General features: G+C 53.5%; 5 protein-coding genes across 5 annotated transcripts; 2 read left to right on the top strand and 3 right to left on the bottom strand.

The window, feature by feature from the left end:
• Window positions 1-609: 609 nt before the first annotated feature.
• Window positions 610-2,835, bottom strand: QC761_307330 (uncharacterized protein). Its single transcript, XM_062877874.1, has 3 exons — window positions 2,459-2,835; window positions 1,603-2,393; window positions 610-1,547 (listed from the first exon to the last, which is right to left on the bottom strand). Exons 1-3 carry the CDS (start codon window positions 2,640-2,642, stop codon window positions 966-968), a joined length of 1,557 nt encoding a protein of 518 aa, XP_062733691.1. The 5' UTR covers window positions 2,643-2,835; the 3' UTR covers window positions 610-965.
• A 196-nt stretch (window positions 2,836-3,031) lies between these two features.
• On the top strand, window positions 3,032-4,457 carry QC761_307320 (uncharacterized protein; the record flags this gene model as incomplete). The annotated part of the gene is made up of 2 exons (XM_062877873.1): window positions 3,032-3,773; window positions 3,843-4,457. Exons 1-2 carry the CDS (start codon window positions 3,297-3,299, stop codon window positions 4,455-4,457), a joined length of 1,092 nt encoding a protein of 363 aa, XP_062733690.1. The 5' UTR covers window positions 3,032-3,296.
• Window positions 4,114-5,404, bottom strand: QC761_307310 (uncharacterized protein). The gene is made up of 3 exons (XM_062877872.1): window positions 4,965-5,404; window positions 4,522-4,904; window positions 4,114-4,341 (listed from the first exon to the last, which is right to left on the bottom strand). Exons 1-2 carry the CDS (start codon window positions 5,209-5,211, stop codon window positions 4,591-4,593), a joined length of 561 nt encoding a protein of 186 aa, XP_062733689.1. The 5' UTR covers window positions 5,212-5,404; the 3' UTR covers window positions 4,114-4,341; window positions 4,522-4,590.
• An 89-nt stretch (window positions 5,405-5,493) lies between these two features.
• On the bottom strand, window positions 5,494-8,908 carry QC761_307300 (uncharacterized protein). Its single transcript, XM_062877871.1, has 5 exons — window positions 8,697-8,908; window positions 8,590-8,606; window positions 8,258-8,463; window positions 6,991-8,160; window positions 5,494-6,935 (listed from the first exon to the last, which is right to left on the bottom strand). Exons 1-5 carry the CDS (start codon window positions 8,741-8,743, stop codon window positions 6,480-6,482), a joined length of 1,896 nt encoding a protein of 631 aa, XP_062733688.1. The 5' UTR covers window positions 8,744-8,908; the 3' UTR covers window positions 5,494-6,479.
• Window positions 8,909-11,290: 2,382 nt separating this feature from the next.
• QC761_307290 (uncharacterized protein) lies at window positions 11,291-13,290 on the top strand. Its single transcript, XM_062877870.1, has 2 exons — window positions 11,291-12,105; window positions 12,169-13,290. The coding sequence occupies exons 1-2, from the start codon at window positions 11,729-11,731 to the stop codon at window positions 12,914-12,916; spliced, it is 1,125 nt and encodes a 374-aa protein (XP_062733687.1). The 5' UTR covers window positions 11,291-11,728; the 3' UTR covers window positions 12,917-13,290.
• The last annotated feature ends 5,704 nt before the right edge of the window (window positions 13,291-18,994 follow it).

Raw genomic sequence — 18,994 nt, 5'->3', positions numbered from 1 at the left:
CTGGTGCCCATTGAGAAGCTAAACAAGGACCATCCCTTTTCATTCCAGGCGATGCAGGCAAGATGGAGTGATCCCCGTTGGGCCCATTATCAAACTTCCATTCCCCACCATGACAGCGTCCTTGGTGGGGTCCTGAAAGTTTTTAACATCAGATGAGAAGAGCCCAGAATCCCTCCGTTTTGTTCTCTCATTAGATCCCCTACACCGACACAAGCAAGATTTTGTGTTCAGCTCTGATCGCAATGAATTAATCCCGACCACCGAACGACGGAATGTTGACGATGATGAATGCTTTCGCATCCGCATCCGGTGTCAGGATAGCAGCTGGAGCGGATATAAAACGGGAATCTGCTCTTCTTAAAAACAAACCTCGGGAGGCGAGACGTAGCTCTAAACTCCGGACATTTGGTTTGTGGCTGCGGGATTACGTCAATGCCGTCTGGTCTCAGCGGCCCACCCCCCAGGCAATTCGCCAATCACAATCAACACCACCACACCGGGCTAACGTTTTTTTTCCGTCCACGCTTCCCACGATACAACAGCTTCATTTGAATTGCCATGTGGATACGAGACATGGGGGAGCACAGGTGAAAACTTTTTTTCCATTCACGAATGATTTCCCCTTTCTCACAATTTGACGATAGTTGATGCGAACCGACTCATGGGCTGTCCCGCCTCCCATGTTTTCTTGCTGCCCAACAAGGCTGTTCAGACCATCTAATCCCGCCAATTGCCGATTCTAGCCGCCAGTAGCCTTGCAGTTCGAGGTGAGTTCACGATGTTGCGGACTCTTCCGCGCAATCAGGAACCCTGCCCTTCGGGCCGTGAGGGGATCCATCTCGGATGGACGTCAAGCTTTTTTCTGCTGCTCACTTCCCGCTGGAGTGGCTTGCATGGGTGCGTCACGATGGTTCTAGATGGCGCCAGCCGTTCGGTTTGTCTCCACTGTGAGGCTGTATCTCACCTCACCTCCTCACACCCCAATTGTCATCCTCCAACAGCGAGGCAGCGTCTTCGAGAGACAAGCCGGCTGTCTCTGGGTAGAATCTCCATATCAATACGTACCCTCCAATGCAGATCAAGGCGTATAGAGTAAACGTCAGCGGCGGGCCCAACAAGTCCATCAACATCAAGAAGGTCAGGCCAATGACAAAGTTGGAGCCCCAGTTTGTGGCCGTTGCTATGCCGCTTCCCAGGGACCGCACGTTGAGGGCAAACAGCTCGCTCTGCATCCATGGGACGTTTCCGAGGCCAATCGCATAGCCTGCCACATAGATCATGATGCTGATCAGGATGACGACTGGAGATCCGGGCGCATCGCTATCTGTGACTCCGCTCAGAAAGAAGCCAAAGGCAGCAAGGAGTAGCCCAAACACCATCCAGGGAATAGACCAGAGAAGGATGCGTCTTCTTCCAATGCGGTCGATGATGAGAAGAGCCACCAAGGTTAACGCGAAGTTGGTGACTGCCACGACAAGGGAGGTAAGAGTCGGGATCGGGAAGCCGAGCATCTCGAAGATGGTCGCCGAGAAGTACATGAGCGAGTTCTGAGACGCCGTGTTAGCATTGACATGCGCCATTGCTCATGATCGGAAAACTTACAAAACCACACAATTGCTGTAAGCCCTGCAATAAGCAAGCGATTGCCAACGCCCTCTTATTTCTCCTGATGTTGAACAGCTCGTCGAAACCTTCGGCCCAGCCGGCCTTGCTATCACCTCTCCTTCTTCGCAGCCGTCTTGCATCTTGTTCTTCCCTAACTTCGATCTCAATGCTTTTGACCGTAGCATCGACCTCGCGGGCAGCAACCTTTCCGCCAGCAACTTTCTCAACGACACCCCTAGCTTCCAATCCCCTCCCCACCATGACCAACCATCTCGGTGTTTCGGGCATAACTGTCATCATGAAAAGCTGCACCACTGCTGGCAATCCTCCCAAGCCAACCATCCATCTCCACGCGGTCTCTGGGTGCCCATATTCCCCAAATCCATATCCAACAATGTACGCAACGACCTGGCCCGATGTAATGAAGATGACGTTCATGGTCACCAACCTCCCTCTGTGTTCCGCCGGGGCCAGCTCAGCAATGTATAGCGGCACGACGAAGCTTGCTGCTCCCACCGCCATACCAACGATACTCCTCCCAACCACCATCACCCAGACTGTTGAGCATACTGCTTGCACCCCGGCTCCCAGAACAAACAGCACATCTGCCACGAGTATTACTCTTTTCCTTCCGAGACTATCGGCAAGAACCGACGAGAACGGCGAGATCAAAAGCGCGAAGAGGGAGGTGGAAGCGGTGATGAGTGACTTGTCGAGGGAATTAAGCGGTCGGTTGGAGAGGGACTCGCCAAGAAAGACGAGCGTAGATGATATGACGCCTGTGTCGTCTTTGGGTTTGGATGTCAACACCACGCATTTCGTGAGTGAGATCAGGGTGAGAAAGCACACATACAACCAAACAGCAACCCTGATATCCCCGCCGACAAGGTCAACAGCCAGATAAACCAACTCGGCGCCGCGGGGATCGCTTTCCCGGATTCGAGACGGCCGGCTTCATCGCCTTGTTCTTCATCATGATCCCCACCAGCATCTACCCGCTCCGAGGCCGAAATAAGAGGTTCCTGCGCGCTGCTCATCACTGCGGTTGTTGTTGTTGTTGTTGTTGTTGTTTTAGATCTCTTGTCGGCAAATGCATATCACAGTCTTATCGAGTACTATCCAGAAGTGTATGGAGTACCAGCACGGGGTTGACAATGAGAACCCTGATGGTCACAGACGGTCGGTTTGATGTCCAGATGTTGGCAGCCGGCGGCGGCGCACCGAGGGAACAAGTGACAAGTGCCAAGCACACAGTGGGAATTTAATGCAGGGGTGGGAAGGTGCACTGGGCCAGAATTCCATCCCAAGTTGGGAAGCGCGCAAAGTCCAAGAATGGAATTGAAACAAGCTAGGGGTAGCACGCACGGTCCATCAGCGTTTCAACGTCGCAACGGCCGTTGAGCTATGCGCTTTGCTACTGCTGCCACCGCCGCCAACAAGTCGTGACACCAAAAAAAGTCACACCAGGGTGAGCTTTCTAACTTGCACTCTCTTTCTCATCCCATCTTTCTTCTTCTTCTTCATCTTCTTCTTCCAGTCTCTGTACTATACCTTTTCTTCAGTATTCTTTTCTGGCAGAAGAATCCAAGCCATTCCTACCTATCGGAAAGTTTAATTTCCTAGCCATCAGCAACGCGCATAGCTTCAAGCTCTCAACCCCTATTAAACATAATCACCACCACACAGACAACATGGCGCCCTCCCCCTACGCCGGCCACCCCTCCCGAGGGGACAGCTGGTTCGCCCCCCTCTCCATCGACCTGATCGTCAAAGTCTTCAAAACCACCTTCTTCCACCCCTTCATCGCCTGGATCATCCCCCTTTGCTTCCGCGCGCAAAACATGCACTGGGACGCGCCCCCCATGCTCGTCTCCTTCGCCTGGGCCGGTGCCATCACCCTGATCTGGATGGCTGGCGTGATTAACGACCGTCTCGCCTTTGGCCTCCCTCGTGAGGTGGACCTCAGCGAGGAGGTCATTGTCATCACTGGTGGCGCTTCCGGGCTCGGGTTGCTGATTGCTGAGGTCTATGGTATGCGCGGCGCGACGGTTGCCGTGCTGGACGTGGAGGAGATGGAGAATGGGGAGGCAAGGGGGGTGACGTATTACAAGTGTGATGTTGGCGACAAGGAGCAGATCTCAAAGGTTGCCGAGAAGATTGAGCGCGAGGTGGGTTGCCCCTTTTTCCTCCTCTATTTCACCCCCTTTATATCACTAACATTCTGTCTGTCTGTTCAGCTCGGCCCCCCTACAATCCTGATCAACAACGCAGCCGTCGTCCTCGGTAAACCCCTCTTGTCCCTCTCCCTCCCCGAAATCGACCGTTCCCTCACCACCAACCTCCTCTCCCACTTTTACACTATCAAGACCTTCCTCCCGGGCATGACGCGCTCCGAGACCGGCGGAACGATTGTGACAATCTCGTCCGTCATTGGCACCCTCGGCGCCGCGCAGCTGACGGATTACGCCGCCGCCAAAGCTGGCGTCACCGCTCTTCACAAGTCTCTCTCGGCGGAACTGAAGGAATCACACCCCGAGATTAGAACGGTGCTTGTCACCCCGGGGCAGCTCTCCACGCCTTTGTTTGCTGGGGTGAAGACACCCAACGCGTTCTTGGCCCCGGTGGTGGAGCCGGTTGATGTGGCGAAGGAGGTGATCAAGGCGATTGACAACGGGCAGAATGCGAGCATTGGGATGCCGCTTTATGCGAGGTGGGTTGATTGGTATAATGTACTGCCTGTGGGTGTGCAAAAAGTAGTAAGGGGGTTGGCCGGGGTGGATAGGGGGATGAGGACTTTTCAGGGAAGGGCAGGGTCCGGGTTGGGGAGGAAGGGGAGGCTTGAGGCTTTTTAAAAGTCGGCGACTGGATCGCGAGGTGTGGGGGGTTGTTTTTGTAAAGTTAGGGGAATGTACATACCGCGTATCAGCGGGCGGAGGGTTTTGCATCATTAGCAAGCGAAAAGAACATTATCATATTTTTTCTTCACTACATAGCCTTTTCCTTCCGCTCGTTCTCGCCAGCAGGGTGGTCCAAAGCCCACTGGACCCCGGATAAATCACTATAAGGAGGGAGCTTGGCCTTTCCATCCCCCTTTTTGTACTTCAGCCCTTCCAGGTCGACATCGTTGAACGCCCTCACGCTGATCCCGTACCCCTTCTGCCGAAACTCGCGAAAGTCGATGCCCAAGCTGGAGCCGCAATTACCGCAGAAGAGGTGGTCGATTTGTTTGGTGTTGAACTGGTAGCGGGAGAGGCGGGGGAGGCTGTCTTCGGAGAACACGACTGCTTCTTTGGGAGGGACTGTTGATTTCAGCACACTATGACGGGGGAAAGGGGTGGGATGAGGGGAGTGAGACGTACAAACAAGTAGATACCCAACCCGTCGACAAATCGAGCAGTTACATTCCATCACTGTCTGCTCTGCCAGCGGGGGGGAGAGGGTCACGGTAAAGGTTATCGAGCCGCAGTGGCAGGAGCAGGGGTACGTTTGCTCATTTTTGGTTGTTTCACCACTGGTGGTGGCAAGCTCCGAGGTTGGCGAGGTCGAGGTTGCCATGCTGAAATTGTCAAGAAACTTGTATAAAGGGAAGAAGGATGGGGCAATCATACCAGCAGTTACTTGACCCTCGCTTGTACATCAAAGTTGTTTATATAGAACAGAGCTCGGTCTTCGGATAATCATGCATACTATGAACATATGCGAGGACGGACCAAAGTTCCCGGCTTGCTTAAAAATCATCGTGCTACGATGCAGACAGCCAAATAAGCTCTGGGAAGGATTGTGCCGGGTTATCTCATTCGAGATACCACCTACCACACTTGTCATATTGGATCACTCAACTAACTCAACACATACCAGGAGGGCACCTCAGACTCATACAGAAGAGAACGCAGTAATGTCAAGTTTCTATTGTTAGATGCCTGCTAGATGCCACACTACTCCAAGATAGCATACTATGTAAACCACGACAAAAAGAAAATCGTCGCTCGACCTGTATCGTTATAAAGCTTTCAATGTTGACTAGCCAAAACCACGCTCTAAACCAAATCATTCCCATCGCTCCGCTATTCAAATATCATCGCATGTATGTTTGGCCCCAACCTTTACTCCCAAAAAGCATGCATTTATTTTTGGTAAGTTTAGTTCGCGCCCCCATTCCAACGCACCGTTGCCGATGTGTACTGGCAGCGTCACCGTCTTTTTATTTTCCCCGCCCATGCTGGAATATCTCTCTGGCATTATTCTTTACGACAGGACTCAAAGAGCCCCAAACTGCCCACTGTTTGGGCCGGGTGATTTGAACCCCAAAGCTCCCTACTGCTCATCCATGTCGGGGATGATGAGAGGCATGTCTCCGATACTGGGCTTGCTTCTTGGCTCGATACTTTTCTGGTTGTCGGCACGGCATGTAGGCGGGTTGTGCTCCAGCAATAATCGAACTGGTCGTGTACAGGTCCTTGTAAGGTTTGATCATGCGCATACAGGAACTGGTAGATGACCAATGCCTTCTAGTGCCGGGCACCAATTCGGTGTATCGGTGACTGGTCGTTTCTCCGGCCTCCTCAGTTCATGTTGATACCGGTCCGCTTCTCGTCGATTCTCGGGAATTCCGCTTCCTGCACGTCCCGGGGAACACGTAATACTAACAGGTCGGAGGTTGCCATTCGAAAACTCCCGCTAGGGGTTCTGCGCTCAGGAATCCAATCCTATAGGCACCGTTGCAAATGTTGACCGAACCAGACGGCCCCCCAAACCTCACACAGAGCAGCCTATTCGCCCAAGCGCCCCAGTCGAATAGGATCTGGGGCGGCGCCATCTCTCATTGGGAAAGAAAGCGGCATGTCGTTGCGTATTCGTAGGTCCGAAAGCCCCTTCTACCGGAAGTTAATGATAGCGAGTCGGTTATCCAAACCATGAACCAGTCTCTTGCCCTCGCAGTCCCACTCCAAGAATGGCAAGGAATCACCCGAGTCGGATCCCGTCTTGGGGGTCTGCCACCCAGTATTCGGCATCCAGCCGGCTTTAGGGACTTGATGTTCACCAAGCTTCCAGATCAAGATTCTGTCATGTGTTGCTACAGCGATGTGCGATCCGTCGGGGCTAATGGCGAGGCTATTTGCTGCAAGGGGTGAATCCAAGGTGATCGAGTACTTCGGCCTATTCTCCAGGCCTCCAAGTACGTTCCAGACAAAGATGCCGCCATCGATGCCACAGGACACCAACAGCCTCTCGCCCTCCGCAGGGTCCGCTTGCAGCGGTTGCCACTGCATAGCGGTGATAGCGCCGTCATGGGCTTTTATCGAACGCCGCCTACTGGACTCATCCCAAATCTGCAAGTCATAGGTCAGTACATGAAAACCTTTAGATGCTGAAGAACAAACTTACATCAATGAAACCCGCTTCGCTGCCAGTGGCAACAAGGCTAGAGCGCCAGTCGAACTTGACATACTGGAATCGCTCGTCCTTGCGTGTTTCAAACTCTCTGATCTGAACAATCTCCTTTTCAGTGCATCGGAAGGCAGTCAACATGCCTTGACCGCAGAGAATAAAAGAGCTCTCGCCGATCCATGTGGCATCGACGGGGTAGCTGTGAATGTCGTAGTTGAGGATGTGAGACATCGGATTCACCGTGGTCGGAGACGAAACCTGGATCAGAGTCCGGGGGTTCTCCAGTCCATTGGTCATATCCGGTGAGATGGCCAAAAGGAACTTGTCATTGGGACTCCAGCAGAGGTTAGTGATGGGGGAGTCGAGGCCTTCGAAACGGTAGGCACTGGTACCATCGGCAGCCCACACACCAAGACGGGACTTGTTTCCTATCTCAATCCCGAGGGCGATAAGAGCGCCATTGGAGCTCCATGCCATGGAGGTGACGGTTGAGTCATTGGGGAGGTCATCACCAAGATGGAGGTACCGAGGGGCCGTGTCCACGTGATCTGGCAGGGCGGCGTCTGGGGCGGCTCCACGCGGAAGCGTCCAAATGCGGGCTAGCGCATCGGTCCCGCCAGTCGCCAAGATTGATGGGTCTTTGGGGTTCCACTTGCTGATGAGCACGATAGGGTTTTCGCTAGCTTCTGTGGAATCATCGGCGCCGAGTCGCAGAAACACCGTGTCTTGGGTGAGGTCCCGTGTGTCGTCAACCTGTGTGCCCCGCGAGGGCCCCTCGGTGTGAGGGATTGGTGATGCGGCCTGTTCACCCTCCAGGGGCGATGGGTAGGCGTGGTTGTTTTCTGCGCCATTGTGGTGGTGGTGGTGGTGGTGGTGGTGGTGGTGGTGGTCAATTTCCATGGGGGTTGTGGCAGAATCCGCCCCGTTGTCGTAGCCGTTGCTCAGTCTCTGCCGCTTAGCGGGCGACCCATGCGACACGGCGAGATGCCGGTCGACCGCGCGCTTTCTTGGGTTCTCGATGTCTTCATCGTACTCTGCATCCTCGGATTCTTCTGCCTCCTCCTCCACCTCATCCTCCTCCACCTCCATCATGTCGGGCTGGAACTTGAGCGGTCCAAACACCCCACGCGGTGTCGCCTCGGCCGTTGCCGGCACATCACGAGGCGCCTGCAAGAAAATTGTCAGTTACCCCGGCACTACCGCCCCCTGGAACTTGCACCACCCGCCAATTCCATGCAGACCGGAATGGGGGGCGCCAGCCCACAGGTCGAGTCAATTTCACAACAACAATAAAATCGGGCCACCGTACCTTTTGCTCAGCAAACTGTCTCTCATACGCTTCAAACTGAAGGCCTTTGTTGAGAAGGTTCACCAATGCATATGTCTTGACGTGCGGAGCATAGTCAAAATGCCTGTGAGGCGTTTGGATCCGCCACTCCTTTTGCAGCTTGGCGGCGGTTTCCCGATAATCTGTCTGAGGTCAGTTTGTCTGCGTGCGTCTTGCTGCTTGCCTCGCAACTTTGTTGGTTGCTCAACGCGTGAAACACGAGAGCTGGCGGGGTGAGCTGAGCTGTTCCCAGTGAGCAGTCCACATACTTGACTCCAATAAGTACCTAATTGTCAAAAGTCAGCGACTGCAGCGCCCTCTCACCAGGCAGTCCGGAGGTTGTCGGGCTGAAGGGATGGGCACAGAAACAACGAACCTCCAGATGAGATAGTTGACACGGTTAGTGTCGAGTAATTCCTTCATTGTCGGAGCACCGGGGGCGAAAAGGCGGCCAAAGTTGCGGGATTTCCAAACTCAGTTTCCAGCGCAGGTGGTGAGGGTATTTCTGTCCAATTTGGTCCGTCGGCGAGCTGGTGACAGGGCGATTAGGGATCTGGCATTTGTTGGTGATGGAGAATGAAAAGGGACCTCGAAAGCGCAAGGTTGAGATTTGGAGGTTGCAAGCGTTCGGGCCAGCGATGGCCCCAGCGACCCAGAATCCCAGTGCAGGTTTGCCCAATGAGGTGTGGGTTCCCACCGGCCAAGTGGTCCCTGCCGCTTGTTATTAGGCGAGCGACTAAAACCGCACCCCGGACGCTAAGCCAAATGGGAACAGCAACTTACCTCACCACGCTCAAACTTCACCACGCCAGGCCAATTGCATTTCCCCATCCGTCAAATGGATTGATGCCCTGCCTGAGGGGACGGGGGAAGTCTTGAAGAACAATTGAATGAGCCACAGACAAACCCCCGATAACATCATCCTGTCTTCAACTGGCTGACCTCCCTGATCTGACGAACTCACAGACACCCATGACATGCTGTCACCAACCGCGACGCTCAGACTGGCGGTAGTTTGGTTTTAAGTTTGGATTCCGCACCTCCAGCTTGTTTGTGACAGGAGGTACAGTGCAGTGTTGTAGCTACAAAGTGGGTAGCAAGCTTCTGCTGCCCGCCATCGCCCTGCTGAGCGAGTGAGACCGCTCTTTTTTCTGCCCTTGCCCCGCGTAGGGCGTATCCAGGTCTCCCACGATAACATCACAGGTTGCTGATGGTAAGCAATTAACTGTGTGCCACCCGCTGGCCTGCGAGTCTCACGCACAAAGAAGCTATCTGGAGGTGCTCTGGGGCCAAAATGACACACACGGTAAATAATGTCGCAGGGCTTTCCTGGCCTCGCGCAAGCGTGCGACCGAAACCCGTTCTTCGGATTGAACCCACACCAATACCAACATTACCGTGGCTGGTTAGGTTTACGCCGGCTGCGAAATACAGTTTTACGGAACGGTACATGACATCCTGTCCCTGCTAGAACTAACACAAAGCCAACCTCAGTTCAGCTTGTCCTGTCCAGCACGGCCATGGCCGGGTTCCGTATTCCATCTCACCCTGTGTGCGGTTGCGTCAAATCGACACTCGACCTGGCCAGATCTGATGCCATCTCGCCTGTGCATAATTTGGAGAGAATGGAAGGGAAAGGTGAGCGGGAAGGGAGGTACTGCAATTAATCGAAACGTGGTGCTTTGCCGAGACCAATCAATCCATAGCTTATCACCCACCACCAGTGTGCCAGTCCATGGCCCGCCGGCGCCATTTGACACATACCGTCATCATCGTGGCCGAACTTCGAGCATGGCCCCCGCCTCTTCGCTACTAAACGGAGGCCTGGTGCCGCCCTTGTTCGATGCACAAGCTCCCAATTAGGCTCTGCAGGCCGTTGTGTTGCGCTTCTTTGTGCGGCACAAGAATGATGTGGCCGACCGTGAAATACAGCCCCTGGCGCCGTGGTGCTGTACGTTGTGGACAGCAACCGAACACCGGTCATGTTCCAAGGACCCGATGCAGATCGGCGGCGCGGGTAGTTGAGCGGTACTGCTGCAGGCAATCAATCAATCAAAGCCCATCAGAACGTATCCTGCCTGTGTTTCCTTCTCCGGAGCATCGTGGCACCTAGTGTACCGTTATTCATCCAACAGTAGCTGAGGGCGCGGGGAGGGGAGGGGAGGAGACTGCTGCAAAGAACAATCAACAGGCCTTCCGGAATTTTGACCAACCAAATTCGGCCAGAGCCAGTGTGTCGTGGTGTTCTGGGCAGAGCCAGGGTTCATGATCCGGGGTTTTCGATCTTGCGGTGCAGGGAGTGCTGATTGGACACCATTGTTGCATCGTGACATGGGTTTTGTATGGTGCTGGCTGCTTCTGGGAGGTACCGGTACTGATGCTTCCACCACCGCTTTTGTATCCGAGACAGGTATCTCGGCATGCAGCGAGCCTGAAGAGGCGGGCTCGAATTTCAAAATGAAACCTTGTGAAAAGAAGATCGAGTTGCGTTCGCCGCCCAGTAGCAGCAACGAGAGATCAACAAGAAGCACCCGCAGGCACCAGTGCCACTGGACTGCAACCAGCTTCAACGGGCTAAAATTTCCAGATGGCTGCCCGAGTCGTGGGCCGAAAGGAGGCTCCCTAGTGACCCCCCCATCACACCCCGCCTTATCCGTCCTGTGAGGTTTTGTAAAGATCAACTCGAGATGACTGCGTTGCTCACCGCAGTACGGCCCAACAAACCTTACATTACAGTAGGATAAGAGGATGACAGAGTGGCACAAGTCACGAAAGCAGTGTCCAAATATTGAATGCAACGGACGCCTTCGACCGAGGTGGCGTACGATCTGCGGAGCGGGGCATTGATGTGTGTGCGTGTGTGTGGTGTCGCAAGCCCTGCAGATGCCACCAAACGATGTCCGATTTCTTACCATGATGAGATAAATTCCCGTCGAAAATGAGCTGTCCTCGGAGATGTGAGGAAAAACGAAATGAAATTGAAAATGACAAGAAAACCGCCCATGTTGGGCTTGACCTTTCGACCTTCCAGATTCCTCACTCTGACCTCTGGCTTGACCGCTCGTGCTCGTGCCGCCCGAGATGAGATGGCGTGGACGACTGAAGTTGGATGGCTCGTGCGCAATCTAAGATGTCGTCCCCACTCCTTCTTTGTGCAGGGGCCTGCATGAAACAACCTGGGTCCTCGTGTTGTGTTCGGGCGGGCGAACCCTGCCAGCCTGCCAACCCTGAGGAGCGGCAGCCTGGGCGCCTGAGGCACGAACCGCCCTGAATCCTTTCCCAAGCCTGGAAAAACTCCGGCAAACGGGAGGGCCCGACGTCAAGACACGAAAGCGCGATAGGAGCACCACCTTAGACAAGCCGTCGGATCAGAAAAAAGTACGGAGTACCCAAAGGTCAACACCCACCATGCCGCCCCGAATAAACATCCCGCCAGTAACGCGCATCTGCCTCATCGTGCTGCTTGTCCAGTCAGTGCTGAGCGCCGCTATACGATACCGACAATGGACGGCCAACTCTGAAATCGTTATCCCATATCTGAACCTGATCCCACAGCTATCACTGGTCTACCCCTGGACTTTTTTGACGACGACACTAGTCGAGAGCAACATCTTCACCCTGAGCATTGCCGGCTTCACACTCTACCATGGCGGCCGCTACCTCGAACGTGCCTGGTCAGGCCGGGAGCTTGCCAAGTTCCTGCTCATCGTTTCCCTTGTGCCAAATGCCTTGGTCTTTGCTACCACCATCTTCTTCTTTGCCCTGACAAGAAATGAGGGGTGGACGTATGTTACCACTTGAGCGGCTATACCAGAGCGCATGACCAAAGGCTAACAACCTCTACACAGGCTCATGACCATCGCCGGAACCATCCCCATCCAGATCTCCTTCCTCGTCGCCTTCAGCCAACTTGTCCCCGCACACACCGTAACCCTCTTCAGGGGCATCCTCTCCCTGCGGGTACCTCGATTTCCCCTCCTTTACATCGGCCTCGTCACCCTCCTCTGCCTCACCCCGATGCTCACCGCCGCTTCGTTCCTCCTCGCCATCTATGGCCTCACCGTAAGCTGGACCTACCTCCGCTTCTACAAGCCCGTCTTCCCCGATCTCGATGCGTCGCAACCCGCCCACCTCCGCGGCGACGCCAGTGAGACTTTTGCGTTCGCCCAGTTCTTCCCCGGCCCCGTCCGGCCTCTGGCCTCGAGCATCTCAGATCAGGTGTTCAACGTCCTCGTTGCTATGCGCCTTTGCACACCCTTCAGCGCTGCTGATGTATCAGCCGCCCGGGGAGACCACCACCACCACAACTTTGCTCAGCGCGGTGTGCCGGGTAGTGCTCGCGCCGAAGCTGAAAGGAGGAGAGCTCTGGCGTTGAAGGCGCTTGATCAGCGACTTCACGCTGCCACGGCGAATGCGGCGGCCAGAGCGTCGAACGCACCGCCTCCACCAGCGGTTGTTCCTCCTATTCCCTCGGCGACGGGACCAACAGTACAGAGCCAACCGCAAGCTGGAGCGCAAAAGACCATGACGGTGCAGGGTGGAGGAGAGATGCTGGGGGAGACATCGTATAACCCTGATGGAGATGACCACAAATAGAGTGGTTATAAGCACTATAGTGAGAAGTTATGAATACCAGAGAGAAGATAGAAAGTGGAGGTGATGATGGAGGAGAAGGGCAAAAAGGAGGTTGGAAACGTTTTAATGACTGATTACTACCCCCTTAATTTTATTCGCATCTTTTTTTTGTAAGCCAACGGAGCGAACAGAAGATCTTTTTCGGTTCATGGAGTTGGAGGTTTATCAAAGAAACGGAATTGGGCGGTGGGTAGGAGGAAATACCTTGTCAGCTTTCGTAGTTGTTATTCATATAATGGAGGGATGACTGTACTATATGCTCTTGACAAACTTGGAAGATCCCATACCCTGTGTTTCGCCTGGGCTTTTTGACACTTGGTAACTATCGTGAACAGCAACAACCATAAGTTGTCGTTGCAAGCGGCGGAGAGCCTGTCTTAGTCTCTGACTTCTTACGATATCTCCAAAACAACAATAACACATTGCGGCGTGGGCATATCCAGTATAACTATCTACACATCTCCGAACAAGCACACTGCTTGATCACGGCAAGCTACTGCATCCTGGCTTGTCAAGCTCACAAACAAACCACACCCGATCGCTTCCTACCGGCCTGCTTGACGGCCTAGCGGCCAATGACATCATGGTTGCTGCGGCCCTGGAGGGGCTGCGTGTGGCCTTGTAGGTTTCAGCCGGCTGCTGCGCTGGCCGGAAGGGTCAAGTCAACCTGGTTAGATCTGGCTAGGTAGGTAGGCTTGGTGGGAAGGCCGCGCCGTTTAATGCTACGGATCAGATCGATGGATGGGCAGGTGCAGAAGGAAACTGTCCGGCTGGTGAGGATTCGGGCAGATGGGAGAACGTGGGTTGGGGGTGCTGGCCTGATATGCTGGCCGCGTCTTATAGATGGTGTTTTATTTGCCTTGTTGAGCAGGGAGATGGCAGGCGGTTTACATGTCACATTCCACCATGGATTGTGAGCTTGTGCTTGTAGAACAACCTAAACTTCATGGGTAAAGATCCCTTTTCGACTGCTTCTTGGTCAAGTTTGAGGAATCTTTTTTCGAGACTCTAGCTTCAGGTCATGGCTATGCTATGAATGTAGAACCGCCTCGGGAACATTGATTGATGTGCGAGTTTCACCCATCCTGACGTGACGGCAAAGAACATGTGTTGTTGGTCCACTGAGTCGGTTAGACTTGGGACTGAGGTGTTGATATGTGCGGTAATGGTGTCCATGGACTAAAGATGGATCTTCACTCAGCAGGAGGCTTAACGAAATAGTGATCTAGGGCAAGATGCTTATATTTATCTTAATTATCATTACTTTCAGAACCTACCTGGGTAGGTTGGCCCCATCGCCGGAGAGAGGCAAAATCCGCGTATGACAGTATGACAGTGGCACTGAGACACCAAATCACCAACCGAAAGACAGCGCTGAGACTAAATCTTCGAGCCACAAACTAAGCAGCACACGGCATCTATTTCGGATATCATACCGTAGCACGCATACCCCATCACCCTCGTGACATCCAGTCTGTCTGTCACCTGTGTCAACGGACCAAAAAGACAAGCCTTTTCCCCGTTCCACTTGCCCGTCACACAACCCCTCCTCCTCAAGCTGCTGACATGGCAGTCAACCATCGAGGGAGCGGTTTCCGGTGAACAAAAGGGAGCAACCAACATCCAACCCCATATAACACCCTGCATCTCCTCTCTGTGTAACAGCAACAAAAAAGAAACTCTTGTAAAGAGAAACAAAACCCGTGCGTTGCATAGCACATGCCCTGTATCACCGTTCCATACATACCAAATCCCATCTTCGAGTTTCGGCAACCAAACCTCTCTCACATTTGATCCAGACCATCGTCATCTCCGTTGTTGTTCCAGTGCCATCGTCGTACACATCCATCCGTCCCTGTCCCCCTTATCTCTCACCTCGGTGAGTTCCCCAAGGTGAGGTGAATCCACACCTCCCATATCAAGCCAGAAGCCAAGCCGGGGAAAAAAGAAGACCAATCAAAAAGTCGTCAAAATCAATCCACCCACCCCCACCCACACGCCCCCAAAAAGTGGGACTGCACTAACGAAATGAAGGGTGTGTGCATCCAACCAAAAACTGTGCCCATGCCGACGGTAGGAAGGAGATAAAAAAATAAAAATGGGCCTGGCTTGTTTGAGATGGGCCGCGCTCTCCGCCGAACGATTCGATCTCACACGCTTCTACTGGGCACCTCCCTTCTCCCCGGCGGCACGGCCAGGTTTTCTGTGGGGCCCGTTCGTGACGCTGCTGTTGTGAACCCTTGCTTCACATCTGGCGGCGGTGATGTGATGGTTCGTGAGATTCTGGGGAGAGGTTCATTAATATCTCGATAAGAAGGCCCCCCCCCCTTACCACCACCGGGTGTTATAGACAACCGACCGTCCTGATGATGAGATGGGCGATAACTTATCTGGCACCTGATAAGATCGCCCAACCCTACTCGGTGTGTAGGGTACCTACCTACGTCAGGGACCTTTTAACTCCACCACGCACACCAGACGAAGAGTTCCAGTGCAGGAGCTGGAAGCCCATGATCAACCATGATCATGCGCTGCGACAGCGGTGAGAGAGGGAACAAGACGAACCGCAGGGGGGAAGGGGCGGTTTTCCATCCCATCCTTCAAATTCCCAACCAAAAAGGAGGCAGTGAATGATGAGTTGTCAACCTGTCGGCTCTAGCAACGAATAATCCATCCACCACCCACCCATTATCTCTTGTCTTTCCTCTTCCCCAAAATGCTGACAACTGACTACCCACGATCAAGCCTTCTGGGCATTCTCTTGGCACGCAGTGAAGACAACGAAAACAAGAGGGGTAAGAAAGAAAAACGCCCGGGCTAACGCTGCACTAGCTTCTAACCCCAACCCCAGAAAAAGCCGATTCGGGCCCTCACCACTTCACGTGTCTGCGGGAAGAGAGGGGGGCAACCTTAGGAACGGGGGTCCGAGTCTCGGCAGCTGGGATTGATGACACAGGGTTTTCTGTTGTTAATGCATGCACACCGCCCGCATGACTAATGAAACGAGGGTGATCTGTCCTCCTTTCTAGTAAATGTTACCTCAGTCCACGATATCAACAGCACAAAAACTTCCTTCATTTTCCAAACTGGATGGGTTGGAACTCGGGGGCGTCTTTCTGGTCGTGGTTCATTTCAAAACCCCCCTGCCCAAAACCCCTGCCCAACCAACATGGGCCCCCGATTTTGATCGAGACAGATTCTGGAAATGGTGCAAAAACGCGCGCCAAGACCCAACCGAGAGGTGCGTAACCAGAAGCTGCAGCTCTGCATGGAAAGAAAAAAAGGCCAACGCATCTGACACATGATGCGTCTGCATTTTCCTTTGGTCAAATGCAGGTTCAGCGGCTGGTCGGATACGGTAAGGTTGGAAAATAAATACATATAAAAATGCCGGGCCATCGTCATGTCACAGCCTGAACCGCCCGTGGTGGTGGGGGGGGGGTGGGGAAAGGAGACAACAAGCGAGCGAGAAGGGCAGTTGTTGGCCTTGACGTTTCTTCGAACCGGGAGAAGGAAAGTGAGTAAGATAAATACCACTGCATAATAAGCGAAAAATGGTAAATCAAAAGAATAACAAAACCACCGAGAAAAATGCCTCGGTCTGCCACCGCAACGGGAAAGAACAAGCAAGCAAAAGCTGCAGCATTGCTACCACGGTACAGGCACAGCAGGGGGATGCACAGTCATGTCCCACAAGCCGACGACGACGACGCTATCATAATGTATGCGCCCGTTCTGTGGAGGGAGCACGGCATGATTTGAGCCTGCCGCCCCGGGTAGCCCTCGACGGTTTTCTTTGTCTCTTTTTAGAGCTTTCCCCCCTCGATCTGGCTGCGCGTGCCGACTCGTACACCTACAAATCACGTGATATGACAGTAATTGGCCAAAAGAGAATCACGCATTTAGCAAGTTGATTTCTTCAAATGGTTTAGACTACCCGTAATTCGAGACCGGCCCGATATTACGCTTATCTAATATTCTCCGCAAGACGTGAAAATGGAAAGCGGGACGCTGCCCAGGGAGAAGAGGAAAAGGAAAAAGCTGGGGTGCCACCGACCCACACACGGATGGTTCCAAGAGAGACATTTCCCCCGTTGCATCCATTCGGACACCCCTGTCTCTGCCCTGGTGTCTGCCCACCCTCCTCAGACACACCCACCCATCACTGCAGAAAAGTGTGTGATGAGTTGAGCAACCTCACCGGCAGCAGCGTCAACCGGGGGAAAAAGTGGTAAATGAGGGATGGTGAAATCGGTGAGCGAGCGGGCAGGTGAGTAATGAGATAAGTATCCCAACCCCCTTCCCCCAGCCCAGGGAATGCAGCAAATCGGGCACATCGGACCTTCCATCTTCAAATCCCAGAAGAGATCTTCAGTCTTTGCGCACAACCGCCGCCTTTCACACCGGCTTCCACCCCCGTCCAGTCGCGGGTGTCAGCCTGTCAGCACCAAAATATGCTATGTCGGGATCGACCCCAAGGGACCGGCGGGTTACTCTCTCTCTCGGCTCACCAACAGCTGATAAGCCACATCTTTGCTTCTTGTTTTTGCTTTTTGAGGCACATCTCATTCGACTCTTCTGCAACAGTAGTGGGCATATGGCAAACGAAAAGATGCCACTACGAGTTGAGCCGGGCCTGCATATTCGTGCATGTTGCAGCTTTCTAGTTGGCGATCACAGCGTCAGTTCTTGTCCTCCTGTAAGAGGTAGGTCCCAACACGTGCTGGTGTTATGGGCTCTCTTGTGTAATCACCGTGTGCCAGACTTTTGCTCTTTTGGAGGGCAGGCTTCACCTAGGTGTCTCGTTTAGGATCATTTTTCCACTGTTGAATAATTCCAGTGAGGTCGGACAGTGCCGCAATCGAGACCGAGCTGTGCCTTGGTGAGACAGAAAAGTATGGACCTGATAAGTTGACCCAGTTGAATAGACCGCTTATTACCCAACCCAGAGGGCTTGGCACTGTTCCCTTCGAAAAGAGGCACGGCAGGCAGTTGGATAGGTGCTGCTTGTTATATGTAGGCTGAAGGATGGCTGGCATGCGGCACTGCCCCGTTTGCTTATCGACGTGAAACAGCCTGTGTCAATGTCAGACGTACCTTATATCTGTTTAGGTAGCGGGGAACTAGATCTCTTACTGCCTGTAACTGGAATCTGATATGCCATCAACGGGACGATTGCTTGTAGTTATGTCTTTAGAGTGAGCTTGAAACGAGGTGGGTTAGGTAGGGAGAACAAGGATAATGGGGGAGAGGGAGCGTGTTGACTGAATCAAAACGAAACGTCGTTTTATGCTGCGTCCACTCTCCAACTCGCACCATTAACCCATCGATCAACTCAGATCAGATCCAGATCGAGACTGGAAGAACGCCGGATGCCCGCGAGTCGCTGGTGGCAGGTTCGAGCCTGCCTGCCTGACACACCTAAATAACCCTGAGAGCTCATCCATCTCAACTGCCACCTAAATGATATGTTGCCCAACCCATGTGCATGGTGCGGGTTGCCTAAAACTGCAGTAGCGGCTGGCACTACGGGAGTCACCCTCTCGCCCTTACCTTACATAACCCTCTTCTGCCTTCTATTCTTGCCCGTGGAACGTGCGCGCAGCCGGTGAGGGGCAGAGAGGGGCAAGGGGCTGCCGATGACCGTTTCTTGGGTCCCGTCGGTCGATGCGTCCACCTTCGGACAACTTGGAAGAAAGAAGGGGGACGTGATCGGCTTTTCGTCGGGGCTTTCCCTCTATACAAGTTGGAAAGGTACTCAAAGATTCGAGTTCAAAAATTCTGGATATGTCTCTCTCCGCTCAGCAGGGTGCCTGGGGGTTTCGTCGATGGCGTTTGACCATACGGTGATTTCAGCGTCATGCTGACACTGAAACACGGACGGGGCATGTGCGTCTTTTCTTCCTTCTGGAAGGCTCCCCCCCCCCCAAAAAAAAGAAAAAACCACTGGGCAGAGATCAGATCAGATTGACTCTCCGAAAGTTTATGCGTGGGTAGTGCGAGTTGTCAAGACTCCGAAAAGGTTTACAAAGAAAGGTA

Source organism: Podospora bellae-mahoneyi, chromosome 3 (assembly GCF_035222275.1).
Source record: "Podospora bellae-mahoneyi strain CBS 112042 chromosome 3, whole genome shotgun sequence".
In the NCBI taxonomy this organism is placed as follows: domain Eukaryota; kingdom Fungi; phylum Ascomycota; class Sordariomycetes; order Sordariales; family Podosporaceae; genus Podospora; species Podospora bellae-mahoneyi.
The sequence above is the reverse complement of the archived record's forward strand: the minus strand, read 5'-3'. Positions and strand labels throughout refer to the sequence as shown.